The sequence below is a fragment of the Bison bison genome, unplaced genomic scaffold, assembly GCF_000754665.1.
Source record: "Bison bison bison isolate TAMUID 2011002044 unplaced genomic scaffold, Bison_UMD1.0 scf7180017864301, whole genome shotgun sequence".
Lineage (NCBI taxonomy): Eukaryota > Metazoa > Chordata > Mammalia > Artiodactyla > Bovidae > Bison > Bison bison.
In genome coordinates, this window is record NW_011494873.1 from 1,960,353 (window position 1) to 1,986,650 (window position 26,298).

At 43.5% G+C, this 26,298-nt stretch overlaps 2 protein-coding genes across 2 annotated transcripts in view; both read left to right on the top strand.

Annotated features, from left to right (window-relative positions):
- The window catches only part of CREBRF (CREB3 regulatory factor), a 61,170-nt gene extending 53,597 nt beyond the window's left edge, over nucleotides 1-7,573 (top strand). Inside the window, exon 9 of the mRNA XM_010851298.1 lies at nucleotides 1,913-7,573. Within this exon, the coding sequence (XP_010849600.1) occupies nucleotides 1,913-2,028 (116 nt within the window). The 3' untranslated portion in view covers nucleotides 2,029-7,573. The remainder of the gene's footprint in view (nucleotides 1-1,912) is intronic.
- Nucleotides 7,574-11,482: 3,909 nt separating this feature from the next.
- On the top strand, nucleotides 11,483-24,869 carry BNIP1 (BCL2/adenovirus E1B 19kDa interacting protein 1). Its single transcript, XM_010851299.1, has 6 exons — nucleotides 11,483-11,908; nucleotides 14,053-14,145; nucleotides 15,393-15,484; nucleotides 18,877-18,978; nucleotides 20,600-20,718; nucleotides 24,295-24,869. Exons 1-6 carry the CDS (start codon nucleotides 11,825-11,827, stop codon nucleotides 24,489-24,491), a joined length of 687 nt encoding a protein of 228 aa, XP_010849601.1. The 5' UTR covers nucleotides 11,483-11,824; the 3' UTR covers nucleotides 24,492-24,869.
- Nucleotides 24,870-26,298: the final 1,429 nt, after the last annotated feature.

Below are 26,298 nucleotides of genomic sequence, written 5' to 3' on the forward strand. Positions count from 1 at the left end.
TGACTTCTCTTCTTGCAGAGCGTGGGTTCTGGGCGTGGCTTCAGTAACTGCAGGTGTCGGCTCTGGAGCACAGGCTCAGCAGCTGTGGGACACGGGCATGCCCCATGGCATGTGGGCTCCTACTTTCTGGATGAGGGCTCAAACCCGTGTCCCCTGCATTACAAGGTGGATTCTTAACCACTTGACTGCCAAGGGAGTCCCCAGGAGTTTTTGTTTAATGGATGTGTTTCACTCATTTTTATTTATTGATACATGTTTGGTTTTAACTTCTGTCATCGAAAGCTCTGTTAGGATTGTTCATATGACTTTCTTGGTTTCTGTTGTCGTTCTATTCATATTCTGTTGTCATTCATATTATTGTAGTTTCATTTTGTATGTGTTCTCTGATTATTTTCTACTTCTGCATTTTTGTCTTGCAGGCTCACTTTTTAATTATAATGTGTACTTAATTTTTTCTCAACTTTTCATTTAAAATATCAGTCCTACAAGAAAAGTAGAAATAAATAGTCCAGTGAACATTTGCATGTCATTCAACTAGATTAACCAGTGTTAATATTTTTGTTGCATTTGCTTTAGTTCTGCCTCCATCTACATTTTTCCCTATAAATATTTGACAGTAACTTACAACATGATTTTTCATCCCCTAACTACTACTTCAACATGTCTTCCTCAAGAACAGGGACACTTTCTTACCTATACACGATACTATTGGCACTTCCTGGTTCAACATCGCCATAACATCTATGTGGAGTTCATATTTAAATTTCCCTAGTTGTCTCAGTAATGTCCTTTATAACTTTTTTTTGATCAAATTTGTATCAAATTTTGATCCAATTTGTATCAAAAACTTGTTTGTTTTTGATCCAATTAAGTATCATGTGTTGCATTTAGTTTTTTGTTCTTCTTCTTTAATCTAAATCAGTCTCCTAGTCTTTTTTCTTTCCATAAAAAAATCCAGGTAGTTGATCTTGTAAAATGTCCCAGCATCTGAATTCATGTTTCCCCATAATCAGATACAGTTATATTTTCTTGGCAAGAATACATTGTAGGTTATATCCTTCTCATTATGTCAATCAAGAAACATACATGGTCCTGTGGTTAAGACTTGGCCTTCCAATGCAGGTGGTGTGGGTTCCATCCCTGGTTAGGGAGCTAAAAATGGTCCACATCAAAAAAAAAGTCTTGAAGAAACACACAGTATCAGTCTGTCCACTTATTGGTCCCAGTGAACTTGATCACATGGTTAGGGTGGTGTCAGTACTCTCTTACGGTATATTGACTCCTTATAAGCAGTTACTAAATAGATTTTTCTGCTTCCATCTCCTTTTAATTGCTTATTTTTTATTATATTTTAAAACATATACCTCTGTTATTGAAAATCAATAAATCAGATATTTTCAATCTCAGTCATAGAGGATGAGGAAGACAAAAAAAATAAACATACTTGTAGTATCTCCCATCTTTCTTTCCTCTTCCAAGTTTGCTTATTTATCCACTTACCTTTAAAATGAAGAAAAATGCACATAAGATTGATCGAATCCTTATTGAAAAAATGACTCAAAACATCCTGTAGATAATGTATTTTTGGTCACATGGGTGAAGCCCATCCATGAGATACAGTGGAGTTAAAGCAATTGGAAGAGACTGGCTGTGAGAGAACAGGAAAAAGACACGTTGGCAGGTTTTAGGAAACAGTGTCTGTTGGCAGGCTTGGGGTTTGGGTTTGGACTGTTCTTGGTTGGACCCTGCTAGTCTTGTGGGCACTAGTTACTGTGGGTAGAATTATTTTCTGGGCTGTAGTAGCAAGCAGCAAGCACTCATCTAGGAGTCGTATCAAGCTGAGGGCCACCCCTGACCCTCAGATTTTCCTGTTCCTTATATATCTAAGTGTGCCTTTTACTCTTTTCTTCAGGTCTCCCAGTTGCTGGGCAAACCTCAGAATTTGTTAACCAAGTGTTAGAGAAGACTGCAGAAGGCAATCCCACTGGAGGCCTTGTAGGACTAAGGATACCAACATCAAAAGTGTAATCAGCTTCATTGGACCACTGGTCAGAAATGTCTGTGTTTGTCATGTTATTCATTGTAAATTTTCATTCTGTTTTGCATGTCAGTTTAGCATTATGTAAACATTTACAATTAGGTTACATTGTTTTAAGAACTAAGTAGCATAAGTGAAGCATGATCCAAAATACTTGATTATTGCATTTTTCAGAGCATAAACCATGGTTAAAACTGCTACAGGCATCAGAGTTGAAAATCATACATTTAAATAGATGTTTAGATACAGATTACAAAATCTGTTAAAGCAAGACACTTAGAAAGAGTGAAGATAATAGTAAATGCCAAATATTGTGGCAGGTTTATGCTCTGAACCACACACAAAAAAATTGAGGAAGCATTTTTTTAAACAGTCAGTTTTGATTGTTTTTAGAATTATTGCTTTTTGTTCTAATTTTCCACAACTGTTACTCTCACTTGTACATGGCACAACCCAGCACTCATGCCCATGTGCCATATTAGATGTTCATTTTCCGAGCTCTATATGGTATATATAAATATATATATAAATATATATATATAATGTCTGTGCAAGTAAGAAAAAAAAGCATATTCTTTGTGCCTTGTATTTTGGGGAAACTATAAAACTGGTAATATTTTGTATGATGAAAACCCTAATGAGGAAAAAAAACAAGATATATAGGTGGAAAAATTATGGGGTTTAAATGTTTTTTTGTTCCAACTCTTTTTCAAAATTTTTGAATGTATATAGGACTATGTTGAAATGTAGATATATGCCACAGAGTCTGTGTATTGTATAAAAAACAAAACAAAAAACAAACAAAAAAAAAGATGGCTCTAGAAAACTCATATTTCGGTACTTGACCGGAAGAAGACAAATACTTGCACATTATTGCGATTGTTTTATTTTTTGTACCAAAGACAAATGCAACTGATATGGCAAACTGCCAGTCTAAGTAAAGTTTTGCACAGCTTACATGATACTGTATGAATGTATGAAAAAAAAGGAGAAAAAAAAGAAAAACGAAAAGGTCAGGGTTAGGGATCTTACTGAACTGTGAATTTTATTTCTGTTTGGGTCCAATTATCTACAGAAGGAGCATCCACACACACAGATATTATTTTGCTGTTCCTCTAGTTCGCTTCCATAGTAGATAAGTTGGTGGCCATTTAGGTGTCTGTAAGTCTTTTTATTTCTGCACTTATTGTAGGAAATTTTAATATATTTCATTTTAGTAAGCTATTGGTAAAATAGTTTTTGACCTTGAAAATTAAAAAGTTTATTTAGCTTGTTGTAGTATACTTCCACCAAACAACCAAAATACAGATTATTTTTATTGTATTATGTATATATATGTAAAGAAAGAAAAAAGCTAAAAATATCTAATTCTTTAGTTGCCACTTTTCCAATTGATGTATTATTGTGCATGTAATATTTTCAAAGATCAACACAAGCTTAAAAAAAAATTTATAGATTTTTATATTTTTGTACAGGTATTTTCAAACTAGCTTCTTCAAACTTAACATGTGACTTATTCTTCTTCTATAGTTTCTAGAACTGAGAAATATTAACACATTTAGTTTTTAGGTGCTCTTTTTGTTCACACAAAACAGCTTCATTAGTCAGTGTTTTAACTATGTTAAAGCTTTACCTCTTGATGAGAAATTTCTTATGTCAAGGCAGCGTTATAAACCTTCCCTACAAATCTTTCCATCCTGTCTCTCTCACTGTTTTATTTTCAGATTTTGTGTTTTGAACTCTGAAAACTGATAACTTAAAAATTCTATCTTTTTAAAAAAAAATTCTCTTTAGCCAGAAAAAAAAATACCAAAAATTTCAGACCTAGCTGCTGGGAAGATATCTATTTCTCCAACTACTTCTCCATACCCCTTGGAGAGTTTATTTTTAATTATATTTTGTCTCTACAGCGTGTTTCCTTTTATTTTCTTCCTGCCCACCACCCTCTCCCATTTGTAAGTGATAGCACGTGAAGCTATAGCTTATAAAGGTTTGGTTCTAATACGCACAGTAACAACAGAGCAATGTTGCTTTCATGCTTCTTTGACATTATGAAGAAGAATCTCCAAGAAGGATTGTCTTAACACCTTAGCTGAACTGTGATGCACAAGATTACCCTGTGTGCTTGGTGGAAATGTACATGGTTAGTGCATTCACACTAAACAGATAAGCTCAGATTTAATGGTTTAATAGAATGTAAGTTTATTGGTCAATGGTTTTCATTTTTAGGTGGGAGAAGGCAAAGCACAGGTTTGTATCTTGGAGGTATATGAAGTTTTGACAGAGTGTGTCTGGGAAACTGAAATATGTTCCAGAATACGGCAGTTTTGCAATCAGGTGAAAATCACTTCATTGGTAGAGACTCCGCTGATGAGGTTTATAAAATTGCCCCTTTCTAGCTGCTCTGTTAGGAATTCTGGTTTTTTATACCTTTTTCTTGTCTGCGAACCAGAATTTGATTTTTTGGTCTTGCATTTCAAAAAAAAAGACTTTGAATCTGTTTAGTAGATTCCATATCCTTGCATTTCAGTGTTTTATATGTACTACTTAAGTTAAATAGTTAAAAGCTTTTAAATAGTTGAGCTTTTTAATGTTGACACTTTATTTTGTACCTACCTATTTATATATGTATGTATATCTTAGAAAAAGCACTTTGTTAAAAAAAAATTGCATTTTATATGATTCCTGCCATTTGCTGCTAAATCTGGGCTGGTCAGAATGCTGCAGCGATACTTGATCTAAATAAAAACCTGGCAGTAAAATGTAGAGTGAAAGTTAAATCCTCTTGCTGTTTTAACTTTATCATAAAGATGACATAGGCAAGCTGTGCAGCTTTACATTTTAACCAGGGGACTCTGTGGCATTTAAAACCGTCTAGAAATGGTTGTACTTTAATGCCAGTAATAATCTGCTTCCTCTATTGTCATTAAAATATATACGTTTAGTGTATCACACAAACAAATCTTACAAGGGTAACGTAAAAACCCCAACAATTGTACATGTTCTGTTTTTGAAAATTGTGGCATGTATTTTTGGGTGAAGATCATTAGAGAAGAGCTCTCTAAAGGTTTTCTGTGTTCATTCATGGTATACAGATAGCTCATAATGAAGTCCAGAATCTTACGTTAAGTGAAAGCATTGTGAATTCACCTCAAATAAACCCATTGTTCCCAAAGCAATTACAAACTTTGACTCTAGTACTACTATGATTTAAAAAAAACAAAAAATGTTCTTCCTCGTTTCAGATACACTGGATTCTTTATAGAGTTTGTCTCCATGTGAAAGCATGCTGTCCGGTTGTCCTTGTTAAGATCTTGTCTGAGTTTTGAATTGGGTGCCACACTTTTTCAGTCAGTATGATTGCTTGTTCTACTGTACCATGTACGACTCTTGTCCTTTCCTATATCCTTCATGACAGATTATGATGTGGCTTTATATTGTGCCTTACTTGTACATTTAAAACAAAACGTGTTCATTCCCTTTTACTTCCTAACTCTTTCACTTTGAACTTTTTGGTAAGAGAATCAGAGCTATTATAAAAACATCATGAAGGATTTCAGATGAGTATGGTTTTAAATTCCCTCTCTTTATTGTTATTTTATATTTGTATGAAAGACCAGTTTTGAATGGTCTTTGAATATGAGAGGGAAAGATTAGCAGTAATTTCACTACATCCCTTTTTCCTAACTTTCATGAATTTGTCATACATCTTCTTTCTGATGCTTGACTTTATTTGCTCCTTAGCAATAGTCTGCATTTAAAGAAAGGTGTGTTCAGTTCATCAGCTTGAAATTGACCATTTCATTTTTCCAGAATTTTTTAGGAAAAGAGTACTCATTTTGTTTGTTTTATAAAACAGATGACAAGTCTCTTTAAAAGAAACAGAAGTACAGTACTTTTGAAATACAATGCTGTTAGTTTGGATTTCTTTTTTTATATATAATATTCATACAATTATCTGATGTTTGCCTTCATTAATAAAGCTGTTAGTTTATTCACCAAAATGTCAAGAATGGATGTGCTTTTCTTTATTCCATACATTTAAAAATATTTTAGCTGCTAAGATTTAGTTAACTTTCTAAGAAACGAATTCAAGTTGCCTTCAGCAGGAATTAACACAAACTTATGTTCCCTTTCTTTATATAGTCTTCCTAAAATGCTGTTCAAGTATTTTCTAGTTAATTATGTAACAGAATGTTAGCATCTCTCCAAATCTTGAAACTTGAATTTTGAGAATGCATTGAATTTGCTTTCAGTGTTAAAGGTTTCAATTCTCCTCCTAGTGAAGTCTGTTGTGGAATACCATTTCCCATGGAACTGAGGCCATTTCCACAACTTTGCACAGAACTGCAGTCTTGTTCTTCCCTCAGATCATGACAAATAAGTCTCACACAGTGCCGTAATACTTGTGGATTCTTTTGTAATCTTTGTAATCTTAATAAGGGCATTATGAGAAGATGACTCCATGTTTTTTTTAATATTTCAAACACATTGGGGTGTAACCATGAGTGTCAGCCGTAGGAATGGTGGTTTCGTTTTAAGGAATAAGCGTGTTGGGGAGGATGACGACAGTACTACTGACAGTTTTACCCTTCCGGGGCGAGTGGGGTTATGTGTTGAAGCATAATCCTCGTGCTGAGCAAACTGACTGAAATCTAGAAATTACACCTAGGGACTGAATTATGCCAAATTGCCATCTTCCTTTAGAAGAGAGAGGTTTGGGGATAGTGGTAAGGGAACAAAACCTTAAGACTACTTCTGAATAGTACTTTGGAACTGACGACTTGGTGACTGGTGAGGAGCATCAGAGTTGGGTATTTCAATGTGCCAAGTTTGGGTGAACCGGGTTTGCCTCTTTCATCACAGTGTAAACACAATTGTGTAGTTGACTAAATCCTGGGTGGATGTGAGCGGGACTGATTACTGTGTCTTGCCCTTCGCCCTTTGTTTTTTTAAGAACCAAATAACAGAAATGTATATGTGTGTACTGTATCTGCCTTTTCGCCACATTTTTATGACATTGTATTCCACTGCCTGCTTTTTTTTTTTTTTTAACCTTCTTTCCCTAGGATTTGTCCTATAACTTAGCATTTGTGGTTAACAGTGATACTAGGGCTGACCGCACATAAGAAGTCACAAGAGAAGAGCGGAAGGGCAAGAATTCAGAGCATTTGTTCATACAATGTGGCGACCTCTTTGGCATAGTGCGTAGGATCCTGTTTGTAATGCTATCATGAATATTCTGTAGTTTTGTTTCCCTCCCCGCCAACTGGAGCTATGAAACTTTTTATTGGATTCAGTCTTGTCTGTTGTCTAGAAAGAATTTTATCTTGTTGACGCATGAGCTGTTTAAAAATTATTCTATTAAATGTTGGTTAATAGTTGTGCAGTTTTTCTTTTCAGAAGAAAAGGTAATACAATCGTTGCCTTTGTTTTCTGTCACCTTCCAGCCCCTCAGCACTTCTAGTCAGATACAGATTCATCAGTGTATGCAACATCCTTTGTAATTTAAAATAAAAAAAGCTGAAAAGAAAAGGTTTTCAATTGTTTGCCTCGTGTTTTCGTCCTTCCTTTTCCCATTGCTTTTCTGTTGCTGTCTGAGGTGACCATCTACCCTTCAAAGTAAGCCACTGCAACGAAATTCTGAGCTGGAGACAGCAGTGAACTCTCGATAGCACTGCCCTTCTCTTGGTGTAGTGTACAAAGAGCTAACATTTTTTAACACTTAGAGCTGATTTTTCAACTTGCTAGTTAAATTTTGTTACTACGTAGTAGTATTTATTGACAGAAACACATTCTTTATAGTTTAGAACATAGTTTATCCTTATTTCTTCTTGATTCTCTGGCCACGTGAGTTCTTTGAGGGAAATAAAGTATTTTGAGGCTTGCCTGACTTAAGCTTTTGTATGTGTGTTTCATAATTCTCAGTAAATCCCAAGCTTGGCTGAGCGTGTACATAGAACCCTTAAATCCGTGGACCTGAGTGAACCTCACTGCAGCAATGTGCCTTCAGCCGACAAACATTCGTTTAGCAGTTACTCTGTGAAGACTTGTGCTAGGTACTGGCTGGGAAGAAATTAAGAGACCTCCAGGAATATTCAGTTTGCTGAGGGAGGCCACATGGTCTGAACAGGACCACAGAACAACACCAGAGCTTTACACACGCAAAGGGTTCTAGGCACATCAGTACGGAGGACATTACCTCAAGGACACTGGTACCACATCCAGTGGGGGTGTTGAGAGGATTGACAGGCTGTGCTCAGGATATCCCTGGTCCCTTGAAGAAGCCCTTTTTGCTTCATTTGAGTGATAGTGATAGGCAGTCAGGAAGCAGAGTGGACATAGCCCCTCATGGACTGGTTCTGCTTGCAGGCTTAACCTCACAGGAGCCTCTGTCGAGGTCTGGGCATTTGAAGGAGCTGGGTGAGGTGAGCCCTTCAAGTAGAGCTCTTAGGAAACTGAACCTTCTGTGGGTAGCGTGCAGTGAGATGGGTGGTTCAGTTGTCCCTCCTTGCCGACACTGATTTCAGAACCAGGAGAACACCTTAGCCAGAGAGAAAAACATTAGTTCGGAATTACTTTCATGTCCCAGCTGAAAGGTTCAGAATAGGAAGAAAGCATTAGAAAGCTCTGGAAGGCTAGGGCAGCATTTGTTAAGCCGCTGCTAGGTGCTTTTACATCAGGGAAGTCACCTGCTGCTTTCTGTGACCAGTCAGGTAGATGATCATGTCCATTTTACAGAAAAGTCCGACTAGACCTAGACTAGGCTGGTGTGGAGTCACCCCAGACCCAACTTACATGGTACAGAACTCTTAATTCAAATGGCAGTGTGCTTGCAGCACTCAAGAGGCCATGCATACTCTCCTGTAAGCGACCAGGCCAAGTCACAGGCAGTATTTGGATGGTTTTCTATGTAGGAGGGAGACCGTGGGCTTAGGATTTGAAAACCAGAAAGAATTAAAGCCAAAACCTAGTAGATGTAGTAGCCAAAAGCTAGTCTCAGGATTAGGTAAAGGTGATGAGAGCAAAACAGCATTGGCAGTAGTCGGTGATGGGGAGTGCAGGTCACCAAATTGTATACTTATCCTGCAAAGATGGTCTCAAGCTAAAGGGCTTAGAATTGAGTCTTTTTTATTAGAAGGGAGTGTGTGGGAGCATGGAGAAAAGAGCTGTGTTTTCTTCTGTAACTGCCTCATGGAGATGCAGTTGGCCACCGTTGGTTGCAGAGGAATTTCCCTCAAGAAGCATGATGGGAAAGGGCCCAAGATCACGTGGGCCCATCTACTACATGCAGAGTTTGGGTTTCTTCACTGTCTTAAATAGGGAACTTCTACTTGAGAATCCAGAACGTTTGAGTGACTTGAAAAACATCAACCTCAGTTTCTTTTAAGGGTTCTATTCTTAAGATGTTGCCAAGAATGAACCTAACAGAAAATGTTCAAGCTCTATGGAAAACATTAAAATACTACGAACGACACAGAAGAAGACTTGAACAAATGGAAAGATAGACGAAGCTGTTAAACAGGAGCAGTCAATGGCATACAGCTGTCAGTCTTCCTAAGTTAAAGTAACAATTTAGTGCCATCCCAGTGAGACATACCAATACAATTAAAACTAAAGTTCACATGGAGAAAAAAATGGGGTGCCTGATCCTAACATTAAAGCACATTAAACTGTATTATTAGAGCTGTCATTATGGTGCATGAATGAATAGGTCAAGAGAATATAATGGAAAGTACAGAAGTAAATTCAGATGTAAGAATTTATATGGTAAATACAGCATCTGAAACCGGTGAGAAAAAGATGGATTGTTCAGAAAATAGTGATGGAACAACTGGATAATCCTCTGGAGGAAGTAAACTTGGCTCTATATTTCACACCATAAGCCAACACATACTTCAAAATGGGTAAAGATCTAAATGCAAAAAAATTCAAATAAAATTTTAAGCACAAAATACCGTAAGCCAAGTCCAAATTCTATTGACTAAGATAAAGCTATATCTCTGGGAGCTGATACAAAAAAATACCAACAACCTAATAGAAAAATGAGCAGATAGTAAAATAAAAACAGTTTTCAGTTCATGATAAGAGAAATGAAAATTAAAAGATGGCACTTTTCACTTGATCAAATTGGCAAAAATCCTCGTGTTTGTAAAGACACCGTGTGTGCAAGGCTGTGAGAAACCAGGCATTAGTACCGCATTGCTCGTGGGAGTGTAAATTGATAGAACCTCTGAAAAGCAATTCGGTAGCATGTATCCAAATTTTAAAATGCATCTATCCTTTGACCTACCAATTCCATTTGGGCTGGGCAAGTCATTAGTCTCTCTGTGCCTGTCTCCTTATCTGTAAGAATTGGATAATTCTACCTCACAGGGTGGTTATGAGAGTTACATTAGAATGATAACACATACAACACTTAGTTCAAAGTGGCTGGCACAAGGGAAGTGCTTCAAAAGTATCAGTACAGTAAGAGCAGTCATGTGCGTTGCATTCTTACCACGTACCACATTACTACACTGTGCTTGGTGCTTTTCATGTATTACCTCATTTAGTCCTCCAGTCAGTGCTGTGATCGCCGGCAGTTAGCCTCTGAGGAGACTGAAGCACAGAGAGATGAAGCGGGTGGTCAAGCAGGATTCAAGCCAGGGCAGATGCCCAAGATGCGATGCACAGCCAGTCTATTGGATGCAGTGGTGTGATGAACACTTCAAGGGAGGGTGTTCTCTCCAGGACGAGACTTCCAAAAAGAGCTTGAAGAATCCAGGAAGGAGACAGGGCTGGTGGGGTGATTGATGCCCTTGAGGTCCAGCTAAGAATCTTGGACAAGTTAATAATAAAAAATGCAATGAGCCTCCATCTGTTGAAGGTTTGTTCTTAATTATTTCCATTAAGTAATTTAAGCTTCCCTGGTGGCTCTAAAGACGGTAAAGAATCTGCAGTGTGGGAGACCCAGGTTCAATCCCTGGGTCGGGAAGATCTACCTGGAAAAGGAAATGGCTACCACTCCAGTATTCTTGCCTGGAAAATCCCATGGGCAGAGGAGCCTGGCAGGTTACAGTCAGTCCATGGAGTCACAGGACTAAGCGACTCACTTTTATTTCCATTAAAAACTACATTAATCCATCAAAGCTACTCCAGCAAAGTCCATTTATTAAAACCAATTGCATACAAAAGGGAAACGCCTGGAGTCAGAGAAGGGGTGTAAGTTGGAATGTGACTTGATCAGTTGCACATTTTAGAACGATCCCTCCAACCGTGGGCTGAACTGACAGGAGTTGTTAACCCTAGCAAACTGCCTTGAATTTCATACATTTTAAAAAGTAATGATAACATTTGTCATTTTTTTCTTTCATGCCACAACTTATATTCATTGTAGAAAATACGAAAAATACAAGAAAGTTAAAAGGAATATAAAAAATTGTTTAATTCCACCTTCCAGAGACATACCAATGGATAATTTTCTTCCAATCTTTCCCCTCCCTGTGCAAAAAATATGCAGTCATTAGAATGGCTGATGGGCAGAATATGGGGAGACGCCCCTGTTAAAGCGTCCTGACAATTCCCTCCTTTCTTTCTCTACGTCTTCTAGGTCCACGACAAGAGGCCGGCTGATTTTTCCCACGTGTCAGCCAAAGGCCACAGGACTTGGCGCCGCCACCCTCTCTCCCCTCAGGCCCGGTCTCTAGGGGGCGCTGCCGCAAGACCCGGAGGCTAAAAAGGAAGTCGGTACGAAAACGCGTTGGAACTTGGGCTCCGCGGCTCCCCGTAGCCGGCATTTCCAACATGGCGGCTGCCCAAGATGTCCACGTCCGTATCTGTAACCAAGAGATTGTCAAATTCGATCTGGAGGTGAAGGCGCTTATTCAGGTACTAATGCCCAGGATCCCCGCCAGGGTCCAGTAGCCCTAAATCCAAGCTCAGCTGGCCTTCTGTGAGCTCAGCGGTCTCACTCCCCAGCTTTCCCCACTTGGTCATGTCTCCGAGGCCACTGGCCCAGCTCCCTGCCCACTACCCCTCAACTGTCTCGCCCCTTGGCCCCGTCCCCTCCATCCCCTTGATCCTTGGCCTTGGCATTCCGTACGACTGCCGTTAGCTCGCCCTCTTCCAGGACACCCCCTCCTCTACCTCCACTCCTAACTGGGCTTCCCCTATGTGGCCGCTTCCCTACACACCCCTGGCCGTCACCTCGCCACCCCCAGCCGGCCTCAAAAACATACCTGTCATCCTGCCTGGCCCCACCTTCTGACCCCGTCCTCCCCGTCCTCTAGTAGCGTCCTGTAGGCCATCAGCCTCGCCCCCTGCTGGTCTGATGCCCCGCGGCCCAGGAGGTACTGGGTGAAATGAACGTGACCTAGACCGGAGTTGTGATGTTGTAAATGAGGAAGGAGTCTGTCTGAGCAGAAAGTAGATAATGGCAAAACTGGGACACGGACAATGAAAGTCATCCTAGAGAAAACTCTTGGCGTCTACTTCGTTTAACTGATGGGGGATTGAGATCCTTTGCCTAAGCCAGTTAAGGGTTGAAGGTAATAGTTCAAGAAACCAATTGGCATAGGCAAGAGTTGGGAATGTAAAAATAGTTCCTTTAGTTTATCAAAAAGAAACCGAAAGTTTTAAATTTTGCTTTTGGGCAAATGGTTTCCATTTCCAGCAATGTTACTCAACCTTAGGTGGTAAGTAAGAGTCTTCATCTAGCTGTGGTAAAAGGTGAAGGAAAGTAAGCTCCCCACGGAAATCAGGTGCAAAATAAACCAAATTAATAGCCATTAAGTGTTGCATGGAACTGTGATTTAATGAGTAATCCAGAGAACAAGAACAACTTGATACAAACATTTAAACTTTTTGAACTTCACGTTTCCCATGTATAAACTACAAAACATCTGGGCCAATTCTAGAAAAACTAATTTAGGATTCATAAAAATGAAATTGGCTTTTCAGGTGATCTAAATTGCTTCAGCCCCATTTTGCACTCTCTAAGATTCACTCTCTCCTGAAGAGAACAATTGATTATAGCTAGATTTAGCACATCCTTACAGTGGCAACTCCTGCTAAGCCCTTTATGTGGGTACCTGGTCATGAAGTGGGTAATGATGGGGAAACAGACACAGAAGCCTCAGTAACTTTTTCAGGATTATACATCTGATAAATTGCTGCAACTAGAATTTGGATCCACGTGGTCTGGCTCTAGGGCCTGCCTTACCTGGCCCTGGTAATTCTGAATGTCCAGAAACAAATTCTAAATCTACATTTGAACATGTCTGTAAACTGATTTATAATATTAATAGATGGTTTGTAAAATTAGATCAAGCAGTTAATCTTAAAGAGGTTCGTCTTGTCATGTGCCAAGAATATAGCATCGCTCATTTTTAAGTTGGAAATACCTAAAGTTATAGTACTGTCTCAGGTGTTCATCCTTGTCAGATATGCAAGCTGCTTTAAGTCTTTCATAATGGCTGGGTGGTGTTCCGTTAAACGTCAAGACTTATTAGTTCCTTAGTTCGTTTCTGTTTTTAAAAACTTACTAATTTCTGGTTGCATGGAGTCTTCGGTGCTGCACATGGGCTTTCCCTGATTGTACAAGTAGGGGCTGCTCTTTGTTGCAGTGCCTGGGTTTCTCGTTGCTGTGGCTTCTCTTGTTCCGGAGCCTGGGCTCTAGGACCCACAGGGCTTCGGCAGTTGCAGCAGGCAGGCTCCGCAGTTGCGGTGTGCGGGCTTAGTTGCTCCACAGCATCGGATTTGCTATCCGCTGTACCACCAGGGAAGTCGCACTGTTGTCTTTCTGCTTATGCTTCAATGTTACTCGCTCTGACTTAACTCCAAAAAGGGATGAAAAAAATGTAAATTATAATGCTTCTGCTTGTGTTACAGAGGTAAACACCAAAGATTAGGGTGAATTACAGCCAGTAGGTCCAACTGAGTTGTGGTCTAAGCCAACTCTCACATTGTACAGCTGGTGTCATTTCCTCTCATTGCCTTGAGAAAGGCCCATTCATCTCTTCAATGTCTCCTAGGATATTCGGGATTGTTCAGGACCATTAAGTGCACTTACTGAACTGAACACTAAAGTGAAAGAGAAGTTTCAGCAACTGCGGCACAGAATACAGGTGAGTGAGTGCGGAGCTGGGATGCTGCGCCTGGGGAAAGAAGAGAATGTGCACTGGAGAGGTTTTGCAAATGTGTTAAGTTAATGATTTGTTTAAAATCTAGATTCTTTAATGGAGTGTAAACTCGATGACAGCAGGACTGCTCCTGGTGTTCGCTGCATATCCCTCGTGATGTACAGATAGAGCACCATCGCTGAGTGGAAGAATGGGCGTGTGGGAAGAAGGGAGCGAGGGAGGCAAGGTGGGGGAAATGGAAGTTCTGTCACAGAGAACTAGAGAGAGTTCTGGATGAAAAGAAAGTGAGGTCTGCTGTCCCTCACGGCGGCAGATGGCTGTGTCCTGGTGTTTGGTTATTTTGGGCTCTGAGTCTTTCTTTTCAGAAGGCCTTACCTATGGGGCTTTTGTGCGACCTGGGTTGAATGTAAGTCTCTTCAGAGGTTTTTGCATTTGCTTTTGCCAGGTCTCCTGGGATTACCACAGGTCTGGGAGCACTTTTTATGTTCGTTTCTCCTTGTGGAGATTCTTGAACCACTCAGGGAGGATGAACTTCCCTTGCCCCATGTGAGGGGAGTGCCATGGTTATAATTGGGAGAGACATTTATATCCCTCTAGCCAGATCCCACAACAAAAAACTCCACAATTTCTCTGTGCTGGTTGACAGACATTTTCCTAGCTCACCTTTTCACTGAGGGTATTTGCATCCCTTTGTGCTCCTGGCTTTGCAATGGTCTTAGTTCCAATTCCCAGCCTCAGGTGGCCAAGGCTTCGTTTTCTGTCCCCACATGGACTTGAAAACCGTGTTTGCCCCTCAGTCTAAAATGAAATATGTACCAAGGTTGAGAGCATGTAGAAACAGATAGCAGTGTGTTACTTCCATCGTATCTCAGAGTGGGATCAGAAGGCTCCTATGTTATTGTAGTTTTTTCCCTTTTCCTTTCAGGCATGTCCTGGATTGCAGGAACACATCTCCTGCTCCAGGGCAGCCTCACACCCCTCATAGGAAGACTGCTCTGACTCGTAGTTCCTTTTTCATTTTGAGGTCTTGAGGATGGTCTTTTCTTTCCTTTTACACAGCTATCCATGTAAAAGGGTGTTTGTTGTGTATGAACCAGTCTCCTGTTGGTATGAGTCTCCTGTTCTAGGCGGGCTTTCGAGTGCTGCTGCATAACTGGCAGAGACAGAAGTGCTGTCCAGTGTCTCGTTACCTTTCAAAACCGTTTTAACTTAGAGCTGATTTCCTCCCAAAGGAGCTCGAGCAGTCGGCTAAAGAGCAAGACAAAGAGTCAGAGAAGCAAGTTCTGCTCCAAGAAGTGGAGAATCACAAAAAGCAGATGCTCAGGTGGGTGGGGCCTGGCCTCCTGCCAGTGGCCGCTGCTGGGCCGCCTGCTCCCAGTGAGGCTTGTGCCTCAGTTTGCCTAATAAACCTGCTGAAGCTGGGGGGTGAGCCAGGGCTCTTGGGTAGGTGGGACTGTGCATAGTGTGCAAAAGCGTATTCAACATTAGGCCGTGTTTTATATTTTTAAAAAAGCAAAAAATTGGTTGCTTTTGTAATATAAGGTCCTTTTTAATCTAAAGAGAATTGGTAGCAGAAAAAGTCCACCAAAGGTGAACCTACTTAAGACAGACCAAAACGTAGGAAGTTACGAAAAATTAAATAAGCTTATGTTAAATAGAATTGAAGTTTTCATTGCAGCTGCATGCTAATCCTTGATTATATAATTGAAGTGTATGCTATTTCTTGGTGTTGAATTAGGGGACTTTTCCAGCAAAGCCGTCTGACAGCATGAAACAGTACCTGACCCTTCACAGTTGCTGTTCCCACGACAGTCAGAAAGAGGGTTGTTACTGCAGAAATGTTAGAGGTCCCCATCAGCGTTTCTAGATCCTTCTCTTTTGAAGTCCCTGTCCTGTCCTCGTCCTCATAGGTTTTCTCTTCATCTTGTTACCTGGTCTTAACTTTGTCACGTCTGTATTTGTCTACAGCTTTGGGACTTCCCTGGTGGCTCAGACGGTAAAGCATCTGTCTACAATGCGGGAGACCTGGGTCCGATCCCTGGGTAGGGAAGACCCCCTGGAGAAGGAAATGGCACCCCACTCCAGTACTCTTGCCTGGAAAATCCCACGGACAGAGGAGCCTGGTAGGCTGCAGTCCATGGGGTCGCAAAGAGTCAGACATGACTGAGCGACTTCACTTGCACTGTGTGTCTGATTTGAGTGATGCTCCAGCATCACCCTTGCTGACAGCAGCTCTGTTTATAATGCCCAGCTGTCAGGAGGACAGAGACTGACGAAGACACGGGCACGGTGGAGGCTCTTGTGAGGAGGCAGAGATGTGTGGGTGGCGACCAGTGATACTTTGGGTCATGATGGCTTTTGTTTCCCTTGCCACCATGGGGGCTCAATTATAAAGACTGAGTAAAGAGGACTCCTTGTGTAATATCTATCAAGTTACACCAGCAAAACCACCTCAGCATGGGTTTAAAGTTGAGTGTGGCCATTCAGGATGTCTAATTCCAGGGTGGAAGAGAGAAAGCAGTAAATTAATACTTGGGCAGTTGCATGTCGAAACAGTACTTGTGCTTACCTGGATTATGGTGCTCGTCACACTGTACAGTAAATACTTTGTTTGTCTTTCTCCCCAGTAAATATGAGTCCCTGAGGACAGGCTCACTCATCTCTGCATTGCAGGACCCAGCAGAACGCCCTTGTAAACAGTTAAAAATGTAGTTAATTCACGTGTGAGCCAGCATCGTAGATGCTGGCCAGGCATCAGAGAGCTCATTTGAACATTCTCAGCTCAGAGGTGCTATTCAAAACTCCAGCCTATCAGTTCGTGGACTCTCGTTTGCCTTTCTAAATATTCTGGAGGTTAGCACAGTTGATTTGAGCCAGCTGTGTAAGAGCTCTAGCACATGAGTTTGCTTCTCTGAGGAGCCCAGTTAACTCTAGTCCATCAACAAGGGTCTCACTGTAGTGTAAGTTGGTGCAGCCACTATGGACAACAGTATGGAGGCTTCCCAGAAAACTAAACACAGAGTTACCATATGATCCAGCAGTCCCACTCTTGGGGATATACCCAGACAAAGCTGTAATTCAAAAAGATGCACGTACCGCTGCGTTCAGGTAAATAACAACACTGTTCGCAGCAGCCAAGGCATGGAAACACCCGACATGTCCGTCAAGAGAGGAGGGAGGAAGAAGAGGTGGCGCGTATGTGTAACAGAGCACCACGCAGCCATGAGAAAGTCTGAGCTGATGCCATGTGCAGCGACACGGACGGACCCAGAGGTTAGCACGCTAGCAGACAAGTCAGAAGGAGAAAGACAAACACCATCTGATACGTGGAATCTAAGCTACGGCCCAGTGAACATAGCTATGAAACAGATACACACTTACTCACAGAAAGATCTGTGGTGGCCAAGGAGGAGGGCAAGTGGGGGAGAGAAGGACTGAAAGTTTGGGGTTAGCAGATGCAAACGACTGTATATAAGATGGATAAGCAACAAGGTCCTGCTGTCTAGCACAGGGAACTATATTCGATATCCTGTGATAAACCATACATATGGAAAAAATATGAAAAAGAATATATGTATAACTGAGACACTTTGCTTTTCAGCAGAAATTAACACAGCATTATATATCAACTATATGTCAATAAAATATTTTACACACACAAAAAACAAAGACCCCCCTCCACTCTAACTTCAGGAAACTGTTTACTAATTTGAGTCATCACAAAGATCAGGTAAAGAATGTGAATAAATCACGTCAGACCAGGCCCTGCTAGTACAACGTGTTTGTGTTGTCCACTATTGGCCTGTGGTTTCTTAAGCAGGCGTCCCCAGCCCTTAGGCCACAGGCCAGCACCAGTGCATGACCTGTTAGGAACCAGGCCACACAGCACTGAGTGGTGGGCAATTGAACAAAGTTTCATCTTTATTTACAGCCGCTCTCCAGCACTCGCATTACCGCCTGAGCTCTGCTTCCTGTCCCAGAAGTGGCAGCATTAGCTTCTTAGAAGAGCACGAACCTTAACCCTAAAGTCAAGGTGGAGTACCCTGAGATTGCCCCAAAATAGAAGCAAGGTGCACCCTAGTGTAATGCACTTGAATCATCCCAAAGCTACCCTCCATCCCCACTGACCCATGGGAAAATCGTCGTCCACGAAACCAGGCCCTGGTGCCAAAAAGATGGGGGACCACTGGTGTAAAGAACAGCAAACCTTGAAGAAATATTGAAGAAAACTGTCTTATACTGATTTTTCTACTTCCTACTGCCTATATTGATCAAGCAGCTAATGGGTCAATAACTGTTGTCCTGGGTATTGGTGATACAAAGATGAACGAGGCATGGTTCCCCAGGAGCAGAACCAAGCCGCAGCACGGGCAGAGCAGTAACGTGTAGGAGATGACCGGACAGGGCCGCGCGCGCCCAGCTGGGCAGTTTGGATGTTACCTTTAGTGGAGCCGTTGCAGGCTGTAAACACAGGGATGCTATGACCAGGCTTCTCACTCTGGCTGCCCTGGGGGAAAGGGGCTGTTATGGGCGGTAGGAGAATGGAAACAGCTTCTGGGGCAACCAAGAAGAGGAAGTGGTGGGAGGGCTGATGGACTCTGGGCTACACACAGGTGGCCTCCCCATCACTCCCTGGCTGGAAGACTGCTGTGACTTGAACTGACTGACAGCCTGTTGGCATCAAGAGAAACTCACACATGGCTTTTATAATTCCAGCAATCAGACCTCATGGAGGAAGGCTAACCTCACTTGCAAAATTGCGATCGACAACCTAGAGAAGGCAGAACTCCTCCAGGGAGGAGACCTGTTCCGGCAAAGGTATGTGTCTTGTCTTTCTGGGTTTTGATGACAGAATAGACAGCAGTTGGCAAGGTGCAAAAGCTACTGTGGGGAGCCCTCTCTTGTATTCAGCATAAAATTGATATTTTATAAGTAATTTTTTTTAACTATAAAAGAAATACATTCTTATTTTTAGTAAATTGGTAAAATGTGAATCACAAAGTGAAAGCACAAATTGTGTTGTTCACAACTATTTTGATATATTGCCTCCTTTCGTTATTTTTTCTTCCATATTTTTTATAAAGTCAGTATGGTACCATACATTATCTGGTCCCATCACTTCATGGCAAATAGATGGGAAAACAACAGAAACTGTGACGGACTTTATTTTCTTGGGCTCCAAAATCACTGTAGAAGGTGACTGCAGCCATGAAGTTAAAGATGCTTGGAAGAAAACCTGTGACCAACCTAGACACCATAGTAAAAAGCAGAGACATACTTTGTCAAAAGGTGTGCATAGTCAAAGCTATGGTTCTTCCAATAGTCATGTATGGATGTGAGAGTTGGGCCATAAAGAAGGCTGAGCACCGAAGAATTGATGCTTTTGAACTGTGATGTTGGAGAACTCTTGAGAGTCCCTTGGACTGCAAGGAGATCCAGCCAGTCCATCCTAAAGGAAATCAGTCCTGAATGTTCATTGGAAGGACTAACGCTGAAGCTGAAGCTCCAATACTTTGGCCACCTGATGCAAAGAATTGACTCATTTGGAAAGATCCTGATGCTGGCAAAGATTGAAGGCAGGAGGAGAAAGGGATGACAGAGAATGAGGTGATTGGATGGCATCACCGACTCAGTGGACATGAGCTCAAACTCATGTTGAGCTTGCCTGGTGTGCTGCAGTCCATGGGGTCGCAAAGAGTCAGACACAACTGAGCAACTGAACTGAACCGAACATTAAATATAGTCTCCTAGTCTTCACTTAGTATTATTATCTTCACAAAGACTTGCCTGTTTTTTTTAAAAAGCTCTTTATAACTAATCCTCTGCTTGTGTGTGTTTATATTTCTTGTTATGTCAGTACTGTGAATAACACACAAGGGCACATGTCAGTACGTAAAGCTTTGTCCACATTCTGTATGTTTCCTTTGGAGAGATTCCCAGGGATGAGATTATTGGGTCAAAGGCATGAACATCGCTAAGGCTCCTAATACATATCGCCAGTTGGCTCTCAGAAGGAGCACCAGTGGACGTTCCTACCAGCAGTCTTCAAGTGCGTGCTCTCGCCATGCCCTTGCCACCATTTTGCGTATGTGCTGAGTCACTCAGTCATATCAGGCTCTTTGTGACCCCACGCACTATAGCCTGCCAGACTCCTCTGTCCATGGACTCTCCCAGGCAAGAATACTAGAGTGGGTTGCCATTTCCTCCTTGAGGGGGCCTTCTCAACCCAGGGATCGAACCCGCTTCTCCTGAGTCTCCTGTGTTGCAAGTGGGTTCTTCACCACTGAGCCATCAGGGGAAGTCCTTTGCCACCATTAAGTATGACCATTTAAAAAACATGTGCTGATTCGATAGATTAAAAAGTGGGATCTTGTTTGAATCCAGGGCTTTCTTGAGCCGGGCTTTTGTTGACATTCCTCCTCCTACTCTGTACTTCTAGGAAAACTGCCAAAGAGAGCCTGGCCCAGACGTCCAGTGCCATCACAGAGAGCCTCATGGGGATCAGCAGGATGATGTCCCAGCAGGTCCAGCAGAGCGAGGAAGCCATGCAGACGCTGGGTAAAGTCAGGCCAGGCCTGCAGTGGGAGGCTGCCGCCGGGCTCCATGGCCCTCACCCCTGGGCTCCTCCACCTCTGCCCTCATCTGCCCCGCCTTCACTGATCTGTGTGGCTTCTCTCTTCTGTGACAGCTTGGTCTTACCCATTTGGGATGCACTGCTCTCATTTCCCTTTTTGGTTTTTATAGTTGTACTGAAAGATCCACACACCCCATCAAAATGTTCGGAAGAACTCCCAGGCGCTCTCCTGGAGAGTGGGTGCCAACAGGCCTGGAGGAAGGGCTTGGCAGTCTGTTTTTCATTTCAGGCTCTGGGGACCCTTCTGGCGAGGCAGAGAGATGATCAGTTATTGGCTGCCTGCTGGTCTACTAGGACACCCACTTACAATTGTACTCCCCAGTGTTATTTTTCCTGTGAGCTCCTTTTATTTATATATCTGTATATATTTTTTACTTTTTGGCTGTGCTGTGTAGCATGCGGGATCCTAATTTCCCTACTGGGGATCATACTCACGCCCTTTGCAGTGGAAGCGTGGAATCTTACCCACTGGACAACCAGGGAAGTCCTGTGAGCTCCTTTTGAAAGATACAGTCAGAAGCTGAGCTTCTTGAGACCATCTGGTTCTCCCCAGCAGCTTTCCCAGCATCCTCCCTATAGGAAAACAGAGGCAGAGGGTTTACTCTGAGACGCCTTTGGAGGAGTCGCACAGAGATGAAGGTAGAGAGCCGGGGACACGAGTCCCAGGAGCCACCACCCAGCTGTGGCCGTGGCCAGCTCCTGGCCAGCCTCAACTCTGTCCTCACCCTGCCCCCATTTCGATTACTTTGAAGCAAATCTCAGACGCCATCCATATAAATGCTTCCATATATCTTTCTAAAAGATAAGAGACTTTTGAAACAAGAAACAAAAAAACAATACCACCATCACCCCTAGAAATTATCTGCATTTTGAACCACTCTTTTGTTTGTTTCCGTGCACTATCCTAACAGGCAGAAGCAAAAAGAAAATCAAGGCGCTTGTCCCTGAGGTCACTGCCTGTGTTTGAAACTTCTCTGGGCATTTGGGCTCGGAACCAGCTGGGCACCTCTGAGAGTGCACTGGGGCCACGGCCCGAGGAGAATGTGAGAGGGAGGAGCCCGCCTGGCCTTGGAGTGCAGGGCTTTTCTGCTCTTATGTGAGTAACAGGCACCCAGCCCAGCAGGCGGATCAGAAACTGGCCGTAGAGTTACGTGCTGAGAAGGGGGTACAGATCCTGGTGGTTTCTGGGGTGTTGAGGGTTGTTTTTGGGGCACACGTTATAGGCGAGATGGCCATCGAAGAACGGTTATTAATCCTTGCCTTGTGATGCATAAATTCAGCTTGATTTAGAAATCTATTAGGACTGCAGTTTTTTGTCTTTTTTTTTTTTTTAAGCCCATTAAGGATATGATGTCTGGAATTTGCTGCACAATTGTAGGGGGGCCACAATTGTTTGGGGGTCTTGCAGGGACAGGATTACCAGGGAGTTGATGGTTCTTGGGTATGGGCAGTGGCACATGGCAATTCATGATTCTATTCTGTCTGCTTTTGTGATGGTTAAAGTTTTCTGTAAAGAAAGTTTAAATGGAAAAGCCAGTTAGATTTTTACTTCAGAGAGTCTTGGGCTTTCAGCGTGGCAGCAGGCATGGAGAAAGAGGATGAGGGGACTTCTGTTGCATGAGTGTTTGTTTGTACCCCTGTGCTTGTCAAGCTACTGCTCTCTTTCCTCTCGTAATTTATTTGCTTGCTGCTGCTGCTAAGTCGCTTCAGTCGTGTCCGACTCTGTGTGACCCCATAGATGGCAGCCCACCAGGCTCTCCCGTCCCTGGGATTCTCCAGGCAAGAACACTGGAGTGGGTTGCCAGTTCCTTCTCCAGTGCATGAAAGTGAAAAGTGAAAGTGAAGTCGCTCAGTCGTGTCCGACCCTCAGCGACCCCATGGACTGCAGCCCACCAGGCTCTTCCATCCATGGGATTTTCCAGGCAGGAGTACTCGAGTTGGGTGCCATTGCTTTCTCCAATTTATTTGCTTACTGGCTTGTAATTTTGTAAAAGGTAATATGAATGATGTAGTTAAGGGAAAAACCCTCCAGGTCAGCACTGTCCCATAGAAACATCATGGGAGCCACATACTTAAAATTTTCATTAGGCACATTAAAAAAAGTAAAAACAAATATATGATTGTAATATATTGCAATATATTACAAATGTATATGATTGCAATATATTACAAATATATTGATTGTAATATATTTATTTCAATATGCAATTCATAGTGGAAGTTATTGAGAGAGATTTTACATTCTTCTTTTTTCACACTGAATCTCTGAAATCGTGTGGGTATTTGCCTATAGGGACATCACGGTTTGGATGGGGCACATTTGACTCCCTCAGGGGCCGCGTGACTTGTTGCAGTCAGCACCGGCTGCACAGCTCTGGACGGCACAGGCGGGAACAGTTCTGCCTTCAGACCTCCCGGCCTGCTCCCCAGAGGCGCCCGCTGCTCCCGGTTTGTCTCGTAGCCTCTGAGACTCTCCAGCGTGCATAGCACAAGCAGGTGTTAGTTATCCCCTCCTTTGTCACATAAATGGAAACATCTCACATGCTGTCCTTCACACCCAGCCTTCTCACTTGACAGCGTTTCACTCCGGGGATATCCTGATGATGCCCTGTTAGGCTTAATAGAGCAGTCTTGCCAGGTAAGCCTTCCCCAGGTGTCAGGCCTAGTAACCGGCACTCCGGTTCGTTTGTCACATGGGCACAATGAACCTTAAGGGGTGCATGCCTCTTCGCAGGTTTCCCAGGGGGCTGGAGCACAGGCATCATGTGGCCTCTTCGCAGGTTTCCCAGGGGCTGGAGCATGGGCATCCTGTGGCCTCTTCGCAGGTTTCCCAGGGGGCTGGAGCACGGGCATCATGTGGCCTCTTCGCAGGTTTCCCAGGGGGCTGGAGCACGGGCATCATGTGTTTAACACTACAGCCAGCGTCCCTGGGCTAAAGGACTGGCTTGTATGAGGGCAAGTGGCAGGGCCCAGGACACCCCAGCTCTTTCACGATCCTATGAAGAGCAGATCTGACCAGCAGGCGTCCTGGCAGGGTGCACCTCGCAGGTGCAAAGTCCTGTCCCCACAGAGACCTCACAGTGCTATCCACAGTCCCCTGGGTTAGTTTTGTGACCACCATTTCTTCTCAGCAGTGCCTGCCTCCTCCAGAAAGTGGAGGTTGGTGGTGAGAAAAGGAACCGGTGTCTGCCCTTTTCCCTGTTGGTGTCCACGTTGGGAGGAGGTTTAAGGTGTCAGGTTAGGAGTCCTCCCTAGTTAGGGCCCTGTGACAGTGTGTGTCAGCAAACCTCATCCCTCTCTGAGCTGGATGGAACCCAGGGAGCTGCCTCTCCTTGCCCTGTCCTTGTTCTGTGCTCCTCTGCACTGCCTGTCTTCACATCTTTTGCTCTGGCTCGGGAACTTGCTCCCAAGCGCAGTGTTACACTGGGAACCCAGCCAGCAAAGTCTCTGGGTTTGGTGCCATACAGTTTCTGAGTCATGCTCCCTCCCTCTTGTTTCAGTTAATTCTTCACGGACTATCCTGGATGCAAATGAAGAATTCAAATCCATGTCAGGGACCATCCAGTTGGGACGGAAGCTCATCACAAAATATAATCGCCGAGAGCTGACAGACAAGCTTCTCATTTTCCTTGCACTGGCACTCTTTCTTGCTACAGTCCTCTATATTTTGAAAAAACGGCTCTTTCCGTTTTTGTGAGATCTGAGAGCTGCCGGCTTCTGCCCTCTGAACTCTGCTGTCAGGGTCTGGCCGCACTCCTGAACTCTGGCCCCAGCCTGCTTCAGGTGCTCAGCAGGTGAGATGGAGACACAGCCCCGAGAGTTTCTGCAGGTGGCTGGTGGACGGGCTGAGCAGAGGACGAGGAGGGAGCCTGTCATCGGGACCCTGAGGGACACCAGGAGCCCTCACGCACTGTGGGTGCGGCCACGTGGGACACCCAGGCGGCCCCCAGGATTTGGTGTCCCTCCCATGCCCCTCCCCCGCAGCCTTAATGCCAGATCTGGAGGAGGGAAGAGAAGAGGGGGAGAAGGAGGATGAAAACATCCATTCCTTGAATAAAGTTGACTGTATTTAATAGCATGAAATGCACTTGGTTTTCTAAGGCATTCCTCTGGGAATTCATGTGCCTGTTCTTGAAGTCCAGCTATCTAGAACTTGAACTCAGATCATTCACTTCTTTGCTCAGCAAAGAATTTTTAAGCAACAGCCACACAGAGACAGAGTGTTCTAGAGGCTGCCATGGTCCCTCAACGAGCAAGACAGACAAGATCGCGCAGGCCCTCAGCAAGGAGGGTGCACGTCCGCTGGCGGCGGCTCACGGCAGCATCTGAAGAGGCCAAGGCGGACGCCCCCTCTGCGCACAGTGGCTGGGGGTGCGCACCGTCTCAGGGGCTGGCCCACACCTTTCTCTGTGAGGGCGAGGGCTAAATATAACCCGGAGAGTGAAGCCAGTGATAAGCTGGGGCCTGTCTGGGCCTGAGTTCTGTTGAGACCTGGCGGGTAGCAGGGCCCAAGCTAGGCCCGGCTGGGAGACGTTAGTGTCTCCTTGTGCTAAAGGCCTGGCTGACCTCACCCACAAGATCCCAGCCTCCCCACTATTTATAGCCCCAGAGGCCCTGGGAGGGTAATGTGGGGGCAGAGGAGAAAGTGGAAAGAATGTGTGCATTTGAACCTTTTGAGTCTTGGTTATGCTGCTAAGAAACCACATGACCATGGCAAGTTGCCTTAGGCCACTCAGCCTCGACCTCCCTACCTGGGCGGTGGGGGTGATGGTCCACATATAGATGCTTGTGGAGTCCATTTGAGAATCACACAAGAATGCAAAGTAGCAAGTGCCGCTTCTGTCTGACTGAGCCACAGGCTTCCCAGATCCAGCCACTGTCAGGCCTCTGGGCCCTGAGAATTCCTGAAGCAAACAGCTAGGTTCTCCAGGGGAGGCTGGCCTGGGCGTCAGAAGTTCTGTTTGCATCTGTTTGAGCAGAGGGTGTCAACGTTAAGGCCTCCGTTATGAAGTGTCAGATCATCCTGGGACCAAGTTATGAGAGATGGGCTGCACGCCCCAGACTGACTAGTGTACTGAGTGGGTTCTGAGTTACAGTGTGTGCACAGTTTATATATATCATCCTTAAACAGCTCCCGGCCCAGAAGCTGCTCATTGTAAGTTGTGCACGCGTGTGTCTTATTTATAGTCAAATTAAAGCTGAGACTAAAGCACAGATGGGAAATTCCCACTCAGATTCCAGCTGTAAGTGCAGCAGATGGATGTGATCATTTTAGGATTGTCTTGTCTTAACGTTTTTCTTTACTCCTTCCCACTAATTGTCAACATCCTCTTCACGATATGTAAATGTGTGGGCTGTGTACTCCCTAAAATTCTGCCTTTGATACGTTATTCCTCTTCTTGCCTCCTGAAAATAGGGTTGAATTTGACCCAGTTTGAAGCGACTTCGACACCATGTCTTGCAACCCCCATCAGCCAGCCTAACTTGTCCCCAGTGGGGCTGGC

Excerpts from the sequence above, each read along its gene's own strand:
- BNIP1 (XM_010851299.1), top strand. The coding sequence starts at position 11,825 with ATGGCGGCTGCCCAAGATGTCCACGTCCGTATCTGTAACCAAGAGATT. Across the intron at positions 15,485-18,876 it reads CACAAAAAGCAGATGCTCAG|CAATCAGACCTCATGGAGGA; the intron begins GTGGGTGGGGCC and ends TTATAATTCCAG. Across the intron at positions 20,719-24,294 it reads GGAAGCCATGCAGACGCTGG|TTAATTCTTCACGGACTATC; the intron begins GTAAAGTCAGGC and ends CTCTTGTTTCAG.